Source organism: Oryctolagus cuniculus, chromosome 15 (assembly GCF_964237555.1).
Source record: "Oryctolagus cuniculus chromosome 15, mOryCun1.1, whole genome shotgun sequence".
NCBI classification, from domain to species: domain Eukaryota; kingdom Metazoa; phylum Chordata; class Mammalia; order Lagomorpha; family Leporidae; genus Oryctolagus; species Oryctolagus cuniculus.
In genome coordinates this window covers 38,291,811-38,313,180 of record NC_091446.1, presented here as the reverse complement: position 1 = coordinate 38,313,180, position 21,370 = coordinate 38,291,811, and the positions used below count along the sequence as shown (strand labels likewise).

General features: G+C 41.5%; 1 protein-coding gene across 15 annotated transcripts in view; it reads right to left on the bottom strand.

The window, feature by feature from the left end:
• CPEB3 (cytoplasmic polyadenylation element binding protein 3) overlaps nucleotides 1-21,370 on the bottom strand; it is a 276,322-nt gene that overhangs the window by 207,634 nt on the left and 47,318 nt on the right. For all 15 annotated transcript variants that reach the window (XM_051823381.2, XM_051823386.2, XM_051823389.2 and 12 more), the window contains one exon: nucleotides 20,282-21,291. In XM_051823381.2, the coding sequence (XP_051679341.2) occupies nucleotides 20,282-21,280 (999 nt within the window). In that variant the 5' untranslated portion in view covers nucleotides 21,281-21,291. The remainder of the gene's footprint in view (nucleotides 1-20,281; nucleotides 21,292-21,370) is intronic.

Below are 21,370 nucleotides of genomic sequence, written 5' to 3'. Positions count from 1 at the left end.
TCCTTCCGTTGGTTCACTCCCCCAAATGGCTGCCACAGCCGGTGCCGCACAGATCTGAAGCCAGGAGCCAGATGCTTCCTCCTGGTCTCCTATTCAGGTACAGGCGCCCAAGCACCTGTGCCATCCTCCACTGCCCTCCCAGGCCACAGCAGAGAGCTGGACTCGAAGAGGAGCAACCGGGACCAGAACCCAGTGCCCATATGGGATGCTGGCGCTGCAAGGCAGAGGATTAACCAAGTGAGCCACGGCGCCAGCCCACAAATAATTTTTTTAAAAATCTAGTAGTGAGTATTTTGTGCACCAGTTAAAACACCATATGCCATATGAGAGTACCTGGATTCAAGTTCCAACCCCAGTCCCAATACAAGCTTCTGGCTAACACACACCCTGGTAGACAGCAGGTGATGGTGTAAGTACTTGGGTCCCTACAACCCACAAAGGAGACCGGGATAGTGGTCAGGCTCCTAACTTTGGCCTGCCTCGGTCGAGCTGTTTTCAGCAATTGTGGAGAGAACTTGTGGATGGAAGAGTGATCTTTCCCTTTCTGTTTAGTCTTTCAAATAAATAAAAATTAATTACATCTTTCCAACTTAAAAGCCATGCATTGATGACCAAAGCTACAGCTCTGGTATCTAAAAACACATTTTCTTGATTTGTCAATACAATACATAATACAGTTTTGGAACTTGGGCAGGTTTCCTCTGATTCTCAGTAAGCTTAAGTGTCTTACCAACATCAACAAGTGTTCAAGAAATCAAATTAAATTCATATCAGCAAAACATGACTATGATCACTGACAAACGTTTCTACAATCAATGAGAATTGTGGCTTTTAGCTTATTGGTACTGTCTCACCATCACATAGTCTACTCAAGATTTCTCCTATTTAGCCTTTATAGGATGCACATATCTGCATTTATGTGTATATATAAAAAATGAGATATGCTGGTTTTAATTTTTAAAATTTATTTATTTTATTTGAAAGACAGACTGGGGTGGCTGGAGGAGGGATTATTAACTATCTCCTATTTGCTTGTTCACTCCCCAAATGCCCAACAGCTGGGATTGGGCTAGGCCAAAGCCAGAACTCAATCCAGGTCTACTACCTGAAGGGCAGGGGTCCAACTACTTGAACTATCATGTGCTACCTCCCAGGATGCACATTAATAGGAAGTTGGACATGACAGCACAGCCAGAACTTGACGCCTGACATTCTAAGGTGGGATGCAGGAATCTCAGGCAATGTCTCAACCAATGTGCCACATGTCCACCCCAGAGTATGTTTTAATGAAAACTATTACAGGTACAGATCCTGTTCTTCAGACTATGTAAGAGTATACTACACATGGTGGGCCAACATAAACTGTTGGACAAACAAGGCCCTCTTGTGAACTCTATGGAGTAAAGTAATAGGGGTTGCTAGCACTCCTGGGCATGACCTCTCAGCACTTTCACTTCCCCATTTTTAATGACACATTTGCTACTCATTTTTACTTCAATAGCCCCTCAGCACCATAATACACAACCTAATGTAAGGAACAGGAAATTTAAGAAGTAGAAACATCTTATCAGTAGTTTGAGAATGAGAACAGGCAAGACTAGTTTTCTTGGACTTCAAATAGCTAAATACAGAGAAAAGGCAGCAATGGTGTACTCTGGAAGTATCAAACAGGGAAAGAAGAAATATCATCCTCTGTTCTTCCCTCCTATATTTCAATTTACAAGGACCTCCCATGGAGAACGGTGTGAGAAACACACTGTTGCCAAGTTTTAGCTGGGGCAAAACCAGTAGAGGAGAAAGAATGCGAGGAAGTGGGGGGAGCAAATGCTCAAAAGCAGACCCTTTTAAATAAAACAACTTAGAACCTTCAGACATTGTAAATCTGTCAGCAGTCCTTTGTAGGGGTTCTCTCAGTTATACTTTCCTGGATTTGTGCTAAACCCAAGACAACTATCAAAGCCCTCTCTTAGCAATCTCTTTGCCCCCAGGCTGCACTATGGCAGACACAAATACTTCTGTAATCCACCTCCCTAGTCTTCCTAAACATACATTGTCATTGTGTCACTACCTTGATTCCAGTCCTTCAGGACTCCTCAGAGCCTGGAAGAAAATTCATTCTTAAACCAGACATTCAAAACTCTATCACTATCATGATCAGCATTATCAGCAGTCTAATTTTGAACTTCACTTTGCATCATCACCGTTATTTTTAATCTCTTCTTACCTCCTTCCATGTCTTCTTGCATGTAGCAAAGACATCTGAAATGCTCTTTAAAATGAAATGAAATCTTGTAAATATTTATTTATTTTTTACTCTAAGAAACATCTAATCCACCTTACTTCTCAGTAAGTCTAAAAGTTCTATGCTCTAAGCAGGAAGATCTACCCAACAGTCTCACTCAGTGTTCATTTTTCCTTCCTCACTGTGGATTCCATTACCTCTAGTCAAATCTTATTTATCTTACAAAATGGAGAACAGGTGTCTGTCCCTCTCTTCCATCCCTCCATTTTAGGTCAAATTATCTTGCTTCTCCTTAACCACTCATGGCAACTAACAGATCACACAATCAGTACTTTGCTTTCACAAGATGCTCTCATTCATGTGTGTTAGTTTTTTTTTTGTTTTTTTTTGTTTTTTTAAACAAGAAGTTTACTTGAACAACAAGACGCTTGACTTGAAGGGAAAACTATCTAGGATTCATTTTTTTCAGAGTAATTTACCCCTACTTAAAGACAGATTGCCCTACATGTAACAGCTATGTACAAAAAAGTTATAAAATTGTCCTTGGAGGCCGGCACCGAGGCTCACTAGGCCAATCCTCCGCCTTGCAGCGCCGGCACACCAGGTTCTAGTCCCGGTCGGGGCGCCGGATTCTGTCCTGGTTGCCCCTCTTCCAGGCCAGCTCTCTGCTGTGGCCAGGGAGTGCAGTGGAGGATGGCCCAAGTGCTTGGGCCCTGCACCCCATGGCAGACCAGGAGAAGTACCTGGCTCCTGCCATCGAATCAGCACAGTGCGCCGGCCGCGGCGGCCATTGGAGGGTGAACCAACAGCAAAAGGAAGACCTTTCTCTCTGTCTCTCTCTCTCACTGTTCACTCTGCCTGTCAAAAAATAAATAAATAAAAATAAAATGTCCTTGGTTTTATAATGATAAATGAAAAACATTAAAATTCGCGAAGCAAACAAGGTATGCAAGGATTTTTATGTTGTTGGTTTTTTTTGTTTTGTTTTGTTTTGTTTTGTTTTGTTAAAACAGTGAGAGCAAAATAACTTACTGGAATATAATGATAAGAGCTGAATGAGCATGCCACTCATGGAGAAAGGGGGTATTTTCACAGAACGAGGAATTTTCCCCATTCCATCTCCATTTGATGTCAATCAAAACATACCATTGGCCATTTAGTTTAAAAAAAAAAAAAGGAGAGAAAGAAAAAAAAATGCAATATGCTTGTGCACATACACCAGTTACTTTATGTACAATAAAGGAATGGGGAGGGGAAATGAAAGAATAGAAGACTATGCTGCAGTAGTCAGGGTGTGGTGGAACCCAGTCGCAAGATTCAGAGAATTTATCATCAACAATGGCTAATACAAATTCAAGAGCATAGTATCTACCTTGTAAATACTTACTGAATTCAAAGTCCAGTTAGCATTTTCACATGTAACAACATGTGAATCTCTATGGATTTAAAATATGATAAAGTGAAACAACATAATGAAGAGTGCATCAGATTTTCACGCAACATGGATAGTTTCTACAGAGGTCTCCAGAATATCTAGATCTACAATGTTTACTTTTTCTATAAAGGTTGTCTTTTTGCAATACTGACTTCTGTAAGAAATCATCAGACCAGATCATTAATAATATATGCAATGCAAATTATGCTGAACACACTGTCTTTCTTCCTTTGATGGCTTGGTATAAACATGAAATGTCTTAGGGGCATCATGAATATTATGATCATGCCCCCAGGAGATTAAAAAACTGAGTTTCAACTTGCTTATGACACCCCCTAAAAAGAAATTTCTTAATATAAATCCCTGATGTCAGCTTGCTTGCCTATGACTTGCTAGCAAAGAACTGGAATAGAAAATGGGCAACTGCTTAACTTCCTGGATAGTTTAAAATGGCTACCTTTTTGAATATTTAATTATTGTAACAAAAGCTGAAGCATCCTTTTACCTAGCTTTGTCTTCTTTGTTGAAATCTTCTTCACTATTTTTTCAATGTCATTTGATGTCTGAGTATTCAATACATTCTCTATTATTAATGTCCTTCCAGGAGAATATGTCACCTCAACCCCCTTGGTCTGATTCAACACTCTATTATACTCCACAATGTAAAAGAAAATTTCACTATCAAGGTATTTTTCTGTCTTTTTTCCATCCATGCCTCAAATTTTCTACATTAAGCTATTTCCTATAAGTCTTTTTCTATGTTCCACATTTAACAGAATCTTAGCCTTTAAATTATCAAATATGCCATTATATTTTAAAATGAAAATCTTGTGTTATAGCTCTACGATTCATCTTCTTTAAAATAGCTACTCTGGAATAACATTTTATATTCTGGTTCACACCAGAGTTGATAGGTAAAATAGAACTATCTGTACTAGCAAGTAAAAAAGTAGGCAGGTAAGATCTAAAACACTAAACATAAAAATTTTGTGAACTTAAGAGGAGCCCAAGTATTTGGAATGTTGAGGAATCTGAGGTCAAAATAGGATTTTAAAAAAATCTCCCCATTCAGCCCAAATCTCAAGTGTTATATTTGTAATGCTTTTGAAGATAGTCTATAATTCTCTGTTCACCAAGAATTTTACTTTGCAATAGCCTGAAGTATTAACACAATTATTCTGCCTTCATTTTGCTAAAAATCAACAAAAAGTTAAATTTAACAAATATTGCAAAACAATTCACTTCATCAGCACAGTAAAATGGTTCAAAGTATTTAGAATGTGGCTTTGTACCGTAAGGGTCAACTACTTTTAAACCAGATTCAAGAGAACGGTGTGGTTAGCCTAGAGGTCAGAAGCCAGTTAAGATACTGCATTCCAAGTCAGAGTAACTGGGTTCTGTGACCAGCTCCAGCTTCTGACTCAAGCTTTCTGCTAATGTAGACCCTAGGAGGCAGTAGTGATGGCTCAAGTGACTGATTCCTGCAACCCACATGGAAGATCTAGATGATATTTCTGGATCCCAGCTTCACACCATAGTGGTCATTTAAGGCGTGAGACATCATGTGGGAGCTTGTTCTTTTTTTTTTTTTTAAGCTAGATTCAATTATTCTGATAATACTATTATATTGATTGAAGTAATATTTCTCTTCCCCCACAAACTTGTCTACCCTTCAATGAACACTGTGGCAATGGGGTACCTAGTAAAGATCCATCTCAAACAGTCACTTTAAAAAACAGCAAAAGGGCAAACTTTTAGCCTGGCAGTTAAGATGTCCAGGTACTGTATCAGAGCACCTGGGTTCAATATGTTGCTCTAGCTTCTGATTCCAATTCCTTCTAATGTGGACCCTGCAAAGTAACATTATGGCTCAAGTAATTGAGTTCCTATCACTCATGTGGGAGACCTGGTTGGAGTTCCTGACTTCTGGCTTCAGTCCCAGTCCAATTATTCCTATCCTATTTTAACTTCCTGTGTCTTAAACATTAATTTGCATTCCAAAATGCTGTTTTGGTAAGCGGACTTTTGATCAACAGAAACAAAGTAATAGATAATGGTTAATTTTCAACACTAGCCTAGAAGCAGTAGCTAACTTGCTACAAAGCTAAACAAAAGACCTAAATGATCTTGTGTAACTCCTCTCTCTAAGTAGTTGGTCTATTTTTCAGATTTAGGACCTAATGATTTCACAACTGCCCCCCTACCCTACAATCCTCTAGCTCTTACCTCCTTCCCAGCTCTATTTTCTACTCCTTTCATTAGGTTACAATGGCATAGCAGCAAACAAGTAGATGGGGAAAGTAGAAATGTTCTGAGGACACGAGGTCAACTCTGTATTTAGCAATACATGAAAATTCAGTGACACTATTAGGAGCTCTGAGGCCTTTAGGGAAATGATTAATTCATATGAGTTTTTCTCTCATGAATGGAATTGGTGACTTTACAAAATAAATTGAAGGGAGTATGTTTATCCTTTCTGCCACATGAAGACACAACAAGATGGTACCATTTACGAAGCAGAGAGCCAGCCTTCACCAGACACTGACTGAATCTGCTGGTACCTTGATCCTGGCCTTTCTAGCATCTAGACATGTGAGAAATAAATTTCCGCTATGTAGAAAATACCTAGAATGTGGTTTTTTTTTTTTTTTTTTTTTTTGCTATAGCAGCCTAAATTAAGGACTATCCTGTTCACTTAGCTGACTTTCCAAAAATAACTCATGAGTTCCATCTTTCCAGGGAAACTGTCCATAGCAAACTCAACACCTATGACCAATAAATTCATAAATTCCTGTTCCACCACATGGACTGCAAGCTAACCTACAAATCGGTAGGGGTTTGTTTCCAACATTTTAAATGTATTACTGTAATGATGTGATTGGGTTAAGTATAAGTAAGCCAATGATATAAATACGAAAAATTTTTGATGAAAGATAATTAAAGTGCTTTTAAAAAACTAAACAAAAGAGGAATAAAATCTCGTTTATTAAAATTCTTAGGCACTTGGGTATTCTCTCAGCTTTGAAGAGAAAAAAAAATTTATAAGAGGCCTAAGTTTTTAAAATCTTGCAAAGATGTGGGGGGGGGGTGGCATCATGGCACAACAGCTTAAGTCACCATTTGCAATGCCAACATTCCATATCAGAGTGCCAGTTTGAGTCTGAGATCTGGATGGAGTTTCTGGCTCTTGGCTTTGGCCTAGACTAGCCTCAGCTATTGGAGCCATTTGGAAAGTGAACCAGAGGAAGAAAGCTATCTCTTCCTCTGCCTTTCAAATAAATTAAACTTTTAAAGGCTTATTGGGTGCCATTTAACAGTGATTTTATTCTGTACCTGTGGTTCTTAACCATTTTTGAGTTATGAACTCCTAGGGAAATTTAATGAATGGTACAGCCCACCTCTTTACTTAAAAATACAAATGAACATACAACATGTAGTTCTGGTGACTTCTGTACTTTTACCCCATATCCCCCACAAAGTTCATCAACCTGTGGCTCTGTGGATCCCAGGCTTCAAAACATTTCATCATCACCCGTCAGCCTTGTATTAGTGCAGCAGAAACAAACTGCATAAGGTCTAATCTCAACATTGCTAAGATCTCATTAACGATAGCTCAGACCAGCTAATACCATCCACTGACCTCTCAGTGAGTTTATTAAACTTAAATAATAAAGGATACTGAGTTTCATTTAAGTTATTGCCCAGGACCCGCCCATATGATTGACTGGTTAGGAATTCTTTATAGTTCTTTGTAATACCAGGCTACAACCCACAAACAAAATGACTAATCACCTAATGCACGCTCTAATTCTCAGGATACGATAAAAAGAAAATCAGGCTGGAATCAGAAAAAGTTTTTGACTTAGAATGGTAGCTATTTTGTGGCTGGTGCCAAGGCTTAGTGAGTAAAGCTGCCGCCTGCAGGGCCTGCATCCCATATGGACGCCAGTTCGGGTCCCAGCTGCTTTACTTCCGATCCAGCTCTCTACTGTGGCCTGGGAAATCAGTGAAAGATGGCCCAAGTCCTTGGCTTCTGCACCCGTGTGGGAGACCCAGAAGAAGCTCCAGGCTCCTGGCTTTGGATCAGCACAGCTCTGGCCACTGTGGCCATTTGGGGAGTGAACAATCGGATGGAGGATCGATCGATCAATCTCTCTCTCTGCCGCTCTGTAACTCTGCCTTTCAAATAAATAAATAAATCTTTTTTAAAAAAGAAAATTTTATTAAAAAAAATGGTTTAGTTATTTCTTCTCTCAGATGCAGTGAGTGTCATCCACGAAGTAATCTATCCTAATAAGGTTTTCCTTCCCACACAGTAAGAACTACACAAAATCACGGGTAGATAAGACATGTCAAATCATTTGTTCAAACATATAGTCTCTCTTTCTGAATTCCTCCACTGTAAAACCCTGGTTTTTGAGTCATGAATGGCAAATCCAACTTGTCATTATTAAGCATTTTCACTTCTAGATCAGTTTCCCCAGCTGCTTCAACCAAAAACCTAGGAGTCATTCTAAACTCCTCCCTCTCTTTTATTCCCTGCAAGCAAGTAATCATCAAGTTATTCCAGTTAGCTTCCTAATTATTTCTCAAGGCTGTTCCTTCCTTTCAATTTAGGTCCTCACATGTCAACTGGTTTCCTGGCTGTGTTTGGTTTCTGACAATCTCTATCTCCTAACAATCTTTCCAAAATAACTGGTTGCTTCACTCATCAACTTAAAAGCCTTATGACAGCTTAAAAATTTCTCAGCTTAAAAATCTCTCAATGTACCTACTCAAGAAGGCAGGAGACACAGTATGCTAGAATTCCCCCTGTGTGCTGACCTTACATATTTCACCAGTTTCATCTCACAGGTGCTTCACTCCTCTTTCTATTCTTACCTTCTGTTCTCTCAGCACACCATACTGTTTCCTGCCTGTGCACCCTCTGCTTAAAAGAACCTTCTTTACTACAACTCCAATCCCATTCCATGGTTTGTTTATGGAACTTTGCCCACTCAGCTCTAAAGGAAATATTAAGATGTCAAAAGATGTTTATGACAGCATTACCTTTCATAGTTGAAAAACTGAAAACACTTTATCACCATTGAGCCCAACAGAGGCTCAGGTATATTTGAGATCTGGCTCACCCATTACCCACCACCATGACTGAGAAAGGCATTGCCTAGAGGTGTAAGGAATGGCAACCTTGCTTTACAGGGGGATGATGATGGCTTCGCACATTAAATTCATAAAGCTGCCAAAGCTTTAGACAAGTGTCAAGCCCATCTTCATGTGCCTGCATCCAACTGTGATGAGCCTGTGCATGCCCAGTTGGTAGGGGCCCTTTTCACCAAAGATGTCATGGAAGAGTATTTCAAACGTAAGAAGTGAATAAACAAAAAACTGAACACAAAAACCACAAACAAGCCGGCGCCGCGGCTCACTAGGCTAATCCTCCGCCTAGCGGCGCCGGCACACTGGGTTCTAGTCCCGGTTGGGGCGCCGGATTCTGTCCCGGTTGCCCCTCTTCCAGGCCAGCTCTCTGCTGTGGCCAGGGAGTGCAGTGGAGGATGGCCCAGGTGCTTGGGCCCTGCACCCCATGGGAGACCAGGAAAAGCACCTGGCTCCTGGCTCCTGCCATAGGATCAGTGCGGTGCGCCAGCCGCAGCGCGCCGGCCACGGCGGCCATTGGAGGGTGAACCAACGGCAAAGGAAGTCCTTTCTCTCTGTCTCTCTCTCTCACTGTCCACTCTGCCTGTCAAAAAATTAAAAAAAAAAAAAACACAAATAAAAAAGCTGAGAACAATCTGAATCCTCCTAACATGGAAATATTTTAGTAAGTTATAAGGGATTTTTATGATGAAGTATCATGTAACCACCAAAAATGTTTTAAATTTAATGACATGAAATGCTAAATAAAGCCATAAAATTGGGCATATAGAATGATTCTTACTATGTAACAAATATTGTACAGATACATAAAAGAGCTAATTTGCAGAAAATACAGCAAAACATGAAGCATACTCATCTATGGGTAACAGAATTAAGTGCAATTTTTCACTGTTTTCCACTGACATTTTAAACAGTGAACATGTATATGGGTATTTCAAAACATTTGTTGAAAAATGGAATTAAAAGATGTGTTCATTTTGGTGCACAGAGGTTTTATAATCCATGCAAAATTTTTATGATATGCATTTTCCCATGAACTTTTTGAAGATCCTTTAAATATGTATTTCAGATTTTTTGCACCAAAATAACTATCTTTAAAATTAAATTTTCCATGAACTTTCTAAAATATCACCATATTACTCTAAAAATTAAAAAACTTTGAAAATATCTTAAAACTATGAAAACTTTCCTAGAACCTTCTCAATCACACAAACTTAATCATTTGCCCCCTGATTAAAATAAAATAAGCTTTCTCTGTAAGACATATCACAGTCTGTTTCAGACTTTATCATCTTATAGTTTAATACATGCTTGCCAAGGAGTTGTCTGAGGATGGGACATGGCTCATCTTTAATCCCTATTGCCTGACTCCTGGTAGAGGCCAGTTACCTATTCATAAAGTTAAGTTACTCTTACACTGCTGGTAACATGCAAATGATCAACAAATGCTTAATATTTCATAAATGTAAATAATTACTATACTATACTCAATAAATATTTGCCATGTCCTATAAAATCCTAGGTACTGTCACAACCTCTGTGGATACTTGCCCTTGTGGGGCAAGCAGAAGAATCCTTGCCCTTGGGAAGCCCATGTTCTATTGTGCAGAAACAAAAATAAACTGGCCCATGGCAGGGAGGGAAATGCTATAAAGACAATGAGGGATGAGGGGAGGCAGGGAAGATCTGAGGGAAGAGTACAACACCAAAGGCATACTGAAGATGACATATGACAAGATTGGAGGTAAGCAGTAGCTGTAGAATGAAACAACAGAAGGTAGAGTCAAAAACACCCAGGTTTCCATTCCTGCTCTGTGAGTTTACTAGTTAGGCAAATCAAGTATTCTCTGGATCTCAATTAGAATAATAACCCTTAACTCACAAGAACATGTAAGGATTAAATAAGGTAATTTTTTTTTAATTTTTTTAAATTTTTTTTGACAGATAGACAGTGAGAAAGAGAGACAGAGAGAAAGGTCTTCCTTCCGTTGGTTCACCCCCCCAAATGGCCGCTACGGCTGGCGCAGCACAGATCCGAAGCCAGGAGCCAGGTGCTTCTTCCTGGTCTCCCATGCGGGTGCAGGGGCCCAAACACTTGGGCCATCCCATCCTCCATTGCCCTCCTGGGCCACAGCAGAGAGCTGGACTGGAAGAGGGGCAACCAGGACTAGAACCCGGCGCCCATATGGGATGCCAGTGCCACAGGCAGAGGATTAGCCAAGTAAGCCACGGTGCTGGCCCTAAATAAGGTAATTTGTGTGAAAAAGGTGAGGCAATACTTGGCATTCTGGTCCTCCTCTTTGTATTACCATCATCTATTTAGAGAAGGACATTAAAGTACAATACTAACCAAAAGCTATAGTACATGGATTATAATTTCCAGTCAAAGAAACTTAACTACGTGAATGCTATGTTTTTGATCAGAGAATTCTGTAATAGTTACACAGCTAACAAAACAGTACTTAGGCTATCCTTCTTTAACTGTTTTACTAACATTAGAATTCCACTATTGTTTACAACTATTTTAAGCAATTTGGCAGAGTTGAATAGTCTATTCATAAAATTAAAGGCAAACACAAGAACAGACTTGATAATTGATGCAAAAGTTATCTCTGCCTTGCTCCATAATCTATGAACTTTACTAGTCTTCTCTACTTTTAATCCTCCTCAGGTCTAGGTTCTATTTCTCTAGTCCAAAACAGAAAAGGAGAATTTCTACCTTGGATTGCAAAAGAGAGGTGCTTCTTGGTACATTTACCTCTTGCCTCCTTTAACTGCTACTTACCTGGAACCTAAAAACTAGGATTCTTGGAGTTTGAACAGGGAGGTAGATTGTCAGAAGATATTTCCTCTGAAATACTTTCATCCCCAATCAGTTCTCTGATCTTACTACATCTTTGTTTTTTAACAAAATTATTTATTTGCAGTTCAGACATAAAGAGCTCCCATCAGCTGATTCACTTCCCCAGATGCCTGCAACAGCTGAGGCTCAGGCAGGTCAAGGCAAAAAGCCTGGAACTCAATCCAGGTTTCCCACACAGTGGCAGGTACCCAATGAGCCATCACTTGCTGCCTCCCAAGGTGGCACATTTAGGGTGAAGCTGGAATTGGCAGTGAAGCTACGATTTGAACCCAGGCACTGCTGTATGGAATGTGGGCATCTTAACTGCTGGACAAAACACCTGTCCCCTTAATATTTCAGACAGAAAATCTGTTGCCCTTTACATCTCTGCTTTCCAATCCCACCTGCCTAGAATGAGTGAACGAACGGCTGAATGGGACTACTATAACCTGCTCTTTACTAGCCTACTAGTCAGGAAATTCACTCCTGAATACTTCTTTTAAAAAATACATTTAGGGGCAAGCATTGTGGTATATCAGATAAAGCTGCCACCTGCAATGCTGGTATCCCATATGGGGGCCAGTTCATGTTTAGGCTGCTCCACTTCTGATTCAGCTCCCTCTAATGGCCTCGGAAAAGCAGCAGCAGATGGCCCAAGTCTGGGCCCCTGTTACCCACAAGAGAGGCCTAGAGGAAGCTCCTGGCTCCTAGCTTTGGCCTGGCCCAACCAACCCCGACTGTTGCAGCCATCTATGGAGTAAACCAGCAGACAGAAGATCTCTCTCTCTCTCTCCCTCTGCTCTCAGTATAACTCTTTCAAATAAATAAATTAAAAAATTTTTTGAGACAAAAAGAGGCAAGAAATGTTCTCACCCGCTGGTTCACTCCCTAAGCACCTACAATGACCAAGGTAAGACTGGGGCCAAAAGCCAGGATCTGCAAACACAATCCAGTTCTTCCCAGTGGGTAGTAGGAACCCAATTACCTGAGCCACTCTTGCTGTCTCCCAGGGTCTGCATTGGCAAGAAGCTGGAGTTGAGAGCTAGAGCCAGGAATTGAACCCAAGTCCCAATTTAGGACTCAGACATTTTAACTACTAGGCTAAATGTCCATGCTCTCCTTAATATCCCTAAGTGTTATTGTCAGAGTTACCCTGACAATTCTGGTCATTCTGGTCAGTTGTATTGTGAATAACGACTTGAGAAGTCAGAAACAAACCAGGTTATCATGAAAGGGTAAATTAACTCTAAAAGAATGAGTTGGGGGGTGGGAACCTGACTCAGTAGCTAGGACATGGCTTGTAACGCCTGCACCCCATATTGGAGTGCTTGAGTTCAAGTCTCAGCTCTTCTTTCAATTCCAGCTTCCTGCTATTGCACACCCTGAGAGTCAGTAGATGATGGCTCAAGTAGTTGGGTCCCCACTACCTACACGGGAGACCCAAACTGAGTTCCAGGCTTGCAGGTTCCTGGCCCAGGTTAGGCAATTGTGGGCACTGGGGGAATAAACCGCAGATGAAATCTCTCTTTCTTCCCCATCCGGCTCTGCCTTTCAAATACATTTAAAAAAAATTTTTTTAAAGGATGAGTTTGTAGACAATGAAAAGGTACCAAAAAATTTAACTGATAAGATGAGAGCTAGAGGTCTCATCTACTAGCTGCCATAAACCTTTGGTATCAGAGAAGAACCCTGCTTATTTCTTGGCCTATATACACAAAGTTACAACCCAGAAACTATGGGGTCTCCATAAAACATGATAGCACAGATAATATATTTTTACAAACTGAAGATATCAGTTATGACATTAAATACATTCACCTATATTACCATATTCTATGGTTGCCTGGAAGAGAAATATCAGAACAGAAAACCTGTCTTGAAAAATGTTAAATATACTATACTCTTGAATTAAAAGATAGAACTGGAACTTCGGTTTAAATTTCCATTTAATGAACACCCCTACTGTTAGGCATTTCTAGGTCTTCTGGACTTGGTAGCACTGATCCTTTAATTGGTTGCATTGAGTTACCAAAGAAAGTTACTTTTTCTCCTGTTCTATTTGATCTTGGCCTTGAAATGAATTTGAATGTTTGAGGAATGAAGCTATTTGGCTGTACAATAGCCTATGCATACATAATCAGTACACAATGTTTCCTCTCTTTGTGCATATAACTTCTGTGATCAAATGATATAAAGGCAGTTTGGTGCCCATTTCTGTATATCTCCTCTGCGGCCTACCAACAAAGATTTATGTCATAACATTTATTATTTCTGAGAATTATGTAATAGTGCTTCTGGGGAGAAAAGAGTAGGCTTTATTCCAACATGCTAAGTTATTGCAGTATTTTAATTCACTAGTACTTTTCTATTTTAAGTTTAGTCAAAATGTAAATATTAGAATAGTTTCACACTAAGAAATTTATATGCCCAGTGCCTGTAAAGAACACTAAAGGGTACCAAAGCTAAATGCAGCAGAATTGAAGTTTAGCAGATGGAAGGGCATCTGAGCCTACACAGAACGAGCTGTCCACAAGGTATAAGGGTCAGCCGTACAAAATACCTTGTGAGGCTACTACTGCAAGCATGCAACCTTCCCAGGAGAGCCCCTCTGAAGTCGGGGCTCCATTATCTCAACTCTCAAGATCCAAATCTGGGGCTACATGTCTGACAACCACACTGGCCCCTTCAGAGAGCCAGTTATGGCCTCCAGGGAAGTGGTGTTAAGGACCTTCAAATAAGAGCCTTAGGATCTCCAGAACTACCAAAACCTACACTTGTAGCAGTTGGGAAATTTAAGAGGTTAAGCATTTCTCCTATCAGCAATTAAAATGTTCACAGAGCAAGGAAAACTCTTAAACCTGAATGAGCCATAAGCAGATACAGATCGCCACAAATCTACACCATTCCTGTGACACAAGTCTATACTCCTAAGCCCTCAGAGCAGCCTCTCTTTCTAGAATATGCAGTCAATAACACAAAGTGCCTTTCAATGCTCTTCCACTCATGCTGGACACATCTTTCTAACCCCTCTCTACTTCCAGATGTCATCAGCGAGCATTTAAATCTGGACTACTGAATATCAACAGTATTTCCTCTATTAAACTCTCACTCTGATGTTTGGCAGTCATCCAAGAGCCATAACAGTATTCCTATAACAGTATCTAATTTTCAGAACACTCTGTACACACTGTTTCATAAAGCAATCCCAAAAGCCAGGCATTCATGCTGCACACTCACTGCCACCACCTCCCCTCCATTTTTGCAGACTAGGAAAAAGAATCCCTGGAGAAGGGATTTGACTCTGAATACTAATGACAGAGCTAAGGCTTTGACTAGTGTCTTCCTCATTCCAAGATTCATGGGTTGTTCATTACCGTATGTTCCCTTCCATCTAATTCTTTCCTCTGTAAAATCCACATGGCTTAATCAAATTTTTTATATCGGAGTTGTTTACTTTGTTAGGCCAAATCTTTTGATACGTGCTGATCAAAACAGTTGAAAAATCATCAGAGCACTGACAACCAGTTTCAACTGAATAATCATTATGATTTGTGCAGCCCTTGAAAGACAGTGAAATAGGCTAACTAATGGAGCTAACTAATGGAAAAAGGTATGCAAGGAGAATATTGTATCTTTCTCAGAGGATACTTAAAAATATTACATGTCCAAGATTGTATTTCTGCAACAACTGACTGCAAGGTTGTTAAGAGTTTATATAAAGCTAACCATTTTTCAACATGCAAATTTGAAGAATACAGTCTAAATTATTAAATTAATGTTTTCAGTAGCATAGAAAACCCAGTATTTCCTAACCAATTCCTCTTTTAAATAGAATATAGATAATGTGGCTTGGCTGGCATTCACATCAATCATGCCATAATAGGTTCTGAAACAGTTTGTGGGGTTGGGTGGGCCTTAAGTGGTTTTGCATTAGACCAGTAGTTAAGAAAGCAACTAGAGAGGAAACTTCAGTTTTAAATATAGGTCACACCATCCTTATTCAAAAACATTCAGGGCTGGCACTGTGGCAGAGTGGGTTAAAGCTCTGGTCTGCAGTGCCAGCATACCATATGAGCACCAGTTCTAGTCCTGGCTGCTTCTCATAGCTCTCTGCTATGGCCTGGGAGGGCAGCAGAAGATGTCCCAGATCCTTGGGACCCTGCACCCAAGTGTGAAACCCGGAAGAAGCTCCTGGCTCCTGACTTCGGATCGACTCAGCTCTGGCCCGTTGTGGCCATCTGGGGAACGAAGCAGTGGACAGAGGACCTCTCTCTCTTTCTCTCTCTCTCTCCCTCCTCCCCTCCCTCTCTCTGTAACTCTTTCAAATAAATAAAAATAAATCTTTAAAAAATGTATAAACTAGAAATTTTATATTACTTCCTGAAAATGCAGGTTTCTTTTAAAAAATAAAAGTTAGTTGAAAAACATTGGTGTTTCCTAAAATTTAAAGAGTAGGCATATTTATTTCTTAATATCATTTATATTCTCACAAATTAAGTAATTTCTTCTTCTGTTATTGATAATCCACTAGCAAAATTAACACTAAATTATATTTAACTAGACTTACATCAGAAAACATAAAATTTTCTATAACTGCTAACTTGGGATGTAAGAATAAGAGAGTGACAAAGCAAAGATGAAGACAAAGCAGAATCTGAATTTTTTCCAAAAAATGCAATATTCAAAATTAGATAGTTTAAATAAATCAATAGGGAAAATATTGTCAACTGTTCAATCTTATTGGTGGTGTATCCATGGTCACGATATTTTTCTTCCTCTATTTCTGCAAATACAAAATTCTTTTAAAGCACTATTGCCAGGATATCTCATAGATTCTTCTGCATCTATACTGCACTATTAACTGATGTCATAGAGGCACTAAAGCCAAGGGGGTAGGAGCCATCAGCTTTGGAGGTAAATTGCCTCAGTTCAAATCCCACCTTTGCCAGTTACTAGTTGTGTGTAAATGCACTGACCTTCGATTTCTTTGTTTTTTTTTTTTTTTTTTTTTTTTTTGACAGGCAGAGTGGACAGTGAGAGAGAGAGACAGAGAGAAAGGTCTTCCTTTGCCGTTGGTTCACCCTCCAATGGCCGCCGCGGCCGGCGCACCGCGCTGATGCGATGGCAGGAGCCAGGAGCCAGGTGCTTTTCCTGGTCTCCCATGGGGTGCAGGGCCCAAGCACCTGGGCCATCCTCCACTGCACTCCCTGGCCACAGCAGAGGGCTGGCCTGGAAGAGGGGCAACCAGGACATAATCCGGCGCCCCAACCGGGACTAGAACCCGGTCTGCCGGCGCCGCTAGGCGGAGGATTAGCCTAGTGAGCCGCGGCGCCGGCCTGATTTCTTTGTTAGTATATGAGGATAGTAATAGTCCTCTACTTCAAAGGAGTTCCAGTGAAACACCACATTCAAAATGCCTAGCACAGGGCCTACCCCATAGTAAATGTTGGATTACCATGTCATTACAATGACCAGAGGCTGGGATCCTGAGGGTACTATCAGAGGGGGAAAATGAACAAATGGCATTACATTGAAGTTCGCGAATATTTAGGTTGCACTGCAGTACATGCACAATCCTGAGTGTACAGAAAAATACTAGTGACATTACATACAAGTTTGGGAATATCCAAGTTGCACTGCATGAAAAATCAGTAACCCATACTTAGATTAGATAATGCAGAGCCTTTGGTCACTATTAGAATAATAAGGGTAACCTAACAGTTACAGGACACTTTACTTCAGACCAGACACTATGCTACAGACTTCATATGAAGTTTCACATTTGAACTCATGTGGAGCAAAGAAGTTCGTGGACCTCAGTGGCCTTATTTATAGAAATGAAGTGGCTTTTAGATGTAAGTAATCCCAGAGGGAACAGCCACTCCAACCCAGGAGAGCAAATCAACTTTATTAGAATAAGGAAGCACATGTACTTTGGAAAACCACATTCAAATAGTTATTGCTTTTACAATATAAACCACATTAAGCAAAGTTCAAAAAACTTATTGTGTTGGTAGGCATTGGTAAAAGAAAATTAGGAAGTACTGGGGTAGATGCATGGATTTTTTAAAAAATATTTTAAAAAATATTAAGGCACATTAGGGTAGATCAGAGTTGATAAGTTGGTGTTCTATTAAATAAACTCTTCAACCTAAAGAAAAATATATTTTCAAAAATAAATGAAATCTTAAAAAGTCAACAACACTACTTGCTATTTTCTCATTTTTAGAAAAATTATTTAAATAAATGCACAAAGAAAAAAATCTGTACACAAGATGCAAGATGTTCTGCTTTTGTTTTTTAAGTATACCTGATGTAGCTATCAACACAAATTGCAATGAAGTCTCATAATATTCCAAGCCAAATTAGTTCTCTGGTTCTAACAGTCCTGCAAAACTCTACCTTTCCATTTTAACAAAGAAAAAGAATTGAGACATAACGTGCATGTGTATGTAATTCTTCCAGAAGTTAAATAAATAATGCTCATTTTTTTCAATCAAATATCTTCTCATATAAATCTTTTGGCCATTTTTGCCTACTCAGTAGCACCACCAAGGATACAAAGAGATCAAATCCAATGTAGTCCATTTGGCTCTTATTAGCACCACTGGTCAATAGCTTGCTGAGAAATAACTGGCAATCACCCACACTAGTCAGTATAGGGCCTGGTGAAATTTTGTGAATTTTAATCTCTCCCAATCTCCATTTTGGGAGCCAGTTAATCAAAGGCTTGTGTATTCAGACTCAGCTCCTAGAAAAAGGTAATTAGGTCTGTCCACACTATCAGTTCCCAAGCTCCAAACCTCCTTATACGATTTTAGGTTATCCGTCTAAGTCTGGATGTGGGTAGGAACTGTCAGAATAAAAACAGGGATGTTAGAAAGAGGGCCTCTCCTAACTGCCCTACCCCTTCCAAAAGCAGGCACATAAATTCCAGAAAGCAGATTTCTTCTTTTCTCTATCAAACGAATCATCTTGCGATGTCTCCTTATTTTATCAAAATAAACTTGAGAAAATGGGAAGATATTTTCCTTAATATTAAATTTTCCCATATCTGAAGGGCCCTTGTGAAAATTTACCAAGATCCTCTCATTAAAAACTCTCAAACACACAACTTAAAGATTCCTTGGCTCCCTTGGACTATCCAGAATGATAATTCCTGTTCTAATCTAGAGTCAAGTTCTTCTCAATAACTCCAGGCCCTCCTTAATGGATGGCAGCCATCACAAACATCTGAAATGTAAAGAGCAACAAAATGAAGGTTCCAATTACACCTGACACTTTAAATTGCCTCTGTCAAATTGTCAGTTCCGCCATCTTCCTGCAACACTCAAAGGATTTCCATTGGGTTTTCCTGACCACCCAAATTGGGTCTTGTCTGGAGCCTTCCGCGTTCCTTCCTTTCTCTTTGTTTTTTAACTGAGCCTTAAAGCTTACAGCCACATCAATTTGTAAAAGAAGGATGAGTGTTTGCTGGAGAGCAAAAGCCGCCCCCCCACCCGGTGAATACATATCCTCACCACCACTTTCCAACCCAGGATGTCCAGAACACTGCCAGCTGCTGTGGCTGTGGACTGGATCAGAAAACAAGAACAGAAAGAAGGGCATTCTCCATTTAATCTTTTTGTCTGAAGCACTTCCTGGGTTTTTCACTGGCATTTAACACCAAGACACAAGACTCATTTTTCATTAAAGTTGCAAGACTTTCACTTTGCCTAGTTTCAAATGGTGTAATTGATCTGTATTGTCTTCTTAAATAATCCAACTGGTGAAGGACACTGCAGCTTTAAATATTTCAGTGCTAGCTAGCAAATAGACTCCATTGCAATATGGCTCTGAAGGTCGTGTCCTATTGTCTCTTTCCTCTGGAAAAAAAAAAAAAAAGCCGAACAATTTCTAAATCCTTTTTCTAGGTAACATGGGAAGAGCTGCCCTAGGATTTCTATTCTTCCACCTCGATCATTTACAGCGCTCTGGGTGTTTATTGGAATCTCACACTTATAATTTTCCCGGCAGGAGCAATATGCCGATTGTTATTAATGATTCCAGCACCTTGGTGAGACATAAACACATGTGTTCACGTTAGTTTAATTGAGCATATGCAACTGTCTGAAATAGCACCACTCAAAGGCTGTTAACCTCTTTAACAGTGAGGCCAGGGCGGTTTGGGTGTGGACGGCTTTCAGGCGGCATCCCGAGCCTGGATTGCATAACCTGAAATGTGTAGCTACTTAAAATGATAGGAATCTAAGCCTACTCATCCTGGGACTATGTAGGCACTCTGCCATACACTTGCAGCTTTACTTGTCAAAGAAGGTCAAAATACCAGGCGCAGGCACGGTGAAGGACTAAATAAGCCCAAAGAGGCCCTATTCTACCCTAACAAGGTGCATAAATAGGATTCCTCAAGCAGTCACAATTTTCTCCCAACCTCATCTTGCCGAGTGCAACTGCCCCAGTGAACTGGAGGCACTGGCAAAAGGCTGGGGAGCTGGGTGCTGCTGCCCTTCTTAAAGAACAAAAACAGGTGGACGATTAAAATGCAGGGAAGAAGGGGCAAAAGAGGCAGGGTGAGAGGAAGGTGTGGGCAGGTGCACCCGGGTATTACCTGAAATGGCAACAGATTGTTACCATTATCGGTCCGGAAAGCGTTATCCTCCATCCAGGACTTGGAGGTGAGTGGGGCCGCGCGAGGGAACTTGGGCGGTGCGATCACATTGCTGGAGAAGGGCTTTTTGAGCGGTGATATGGGGTTGAGCGGGGAAGGCACCCCGACGCCCACGCCCACGCCCACGCCAACCGCCCGGCGAGGGTCCCGGCCGGCCTGCAGGCCGCCCCACGGGTTGGACGGTGCACTCCAGGCGGCGTTCACGCTTTGGTGCGTGTTCCAGCTGGACGAGGCCGACGAGGCGGCGGCGGCAGCGGCGGCGGCAGCGGCGGCCGAGGACGAGGACGGCTTGCTGGTCATGATGGGCTGGTGGCCATACGCCGCGGCGGCGCTCCTCTGCGCATAGGGCGCCTGGCTGGGGCTGGCCGGCGACCGGCGCTGCTGTGGGGGCTGCGCCTGCGGGGGTTGCGCCGCCTGCGTGGGCTGCGGTGCAGGCGGTGGCGGCTGCTGGTGGTGCTGGGTCTGCGCCAGGCCGATCTGCGGGGAGAAGGTGCCTCCGAAGACTGGGTTGACATGGTGCGGGAAGTTCTGGAAGAGCATGGTCCCGTTGACTGGGGTGATCCCCTGGAAGAAGCTGTCCTCCACCGCGTTCGTGGTGCCCGTGGACCAAGTACTGCCGAAGGACGGCGACAGCGACGCGCCCGGCGCCGTGGGCTCCTGAGGCGGCGGCGGCGGCTGCTGAGGCGGCTGATGGAAACTCAAGCCCGGCAGGAGCGGCGATTCCATCTGCATCTTGTCCGGGCCGTTCGGGGCCTGCGGGGCCGCGGCAGGACTCAGGGCCGGCACTGCGCTGCTGTCCTCCGGCTTGGGGGTCTCTGAGGAGAGGGGCGTGGACGCGGCTTCGGCTGCGCTGGGCTCGGGCTGGGGCTGCTGCTGCTGCCGCTGCTGCTGGGGCTGGGGCTGGGTTTTGCTTTTGTCCATCAGTAAATCATCCTGCATGGTTTGCGCAGCTGAAATGGGAAAAAAGAGAGATGCGTTATTGTCAAAGTGATCATTAAGGCCCCTCGCTGAAGCGGGTGGGTGTTTTAC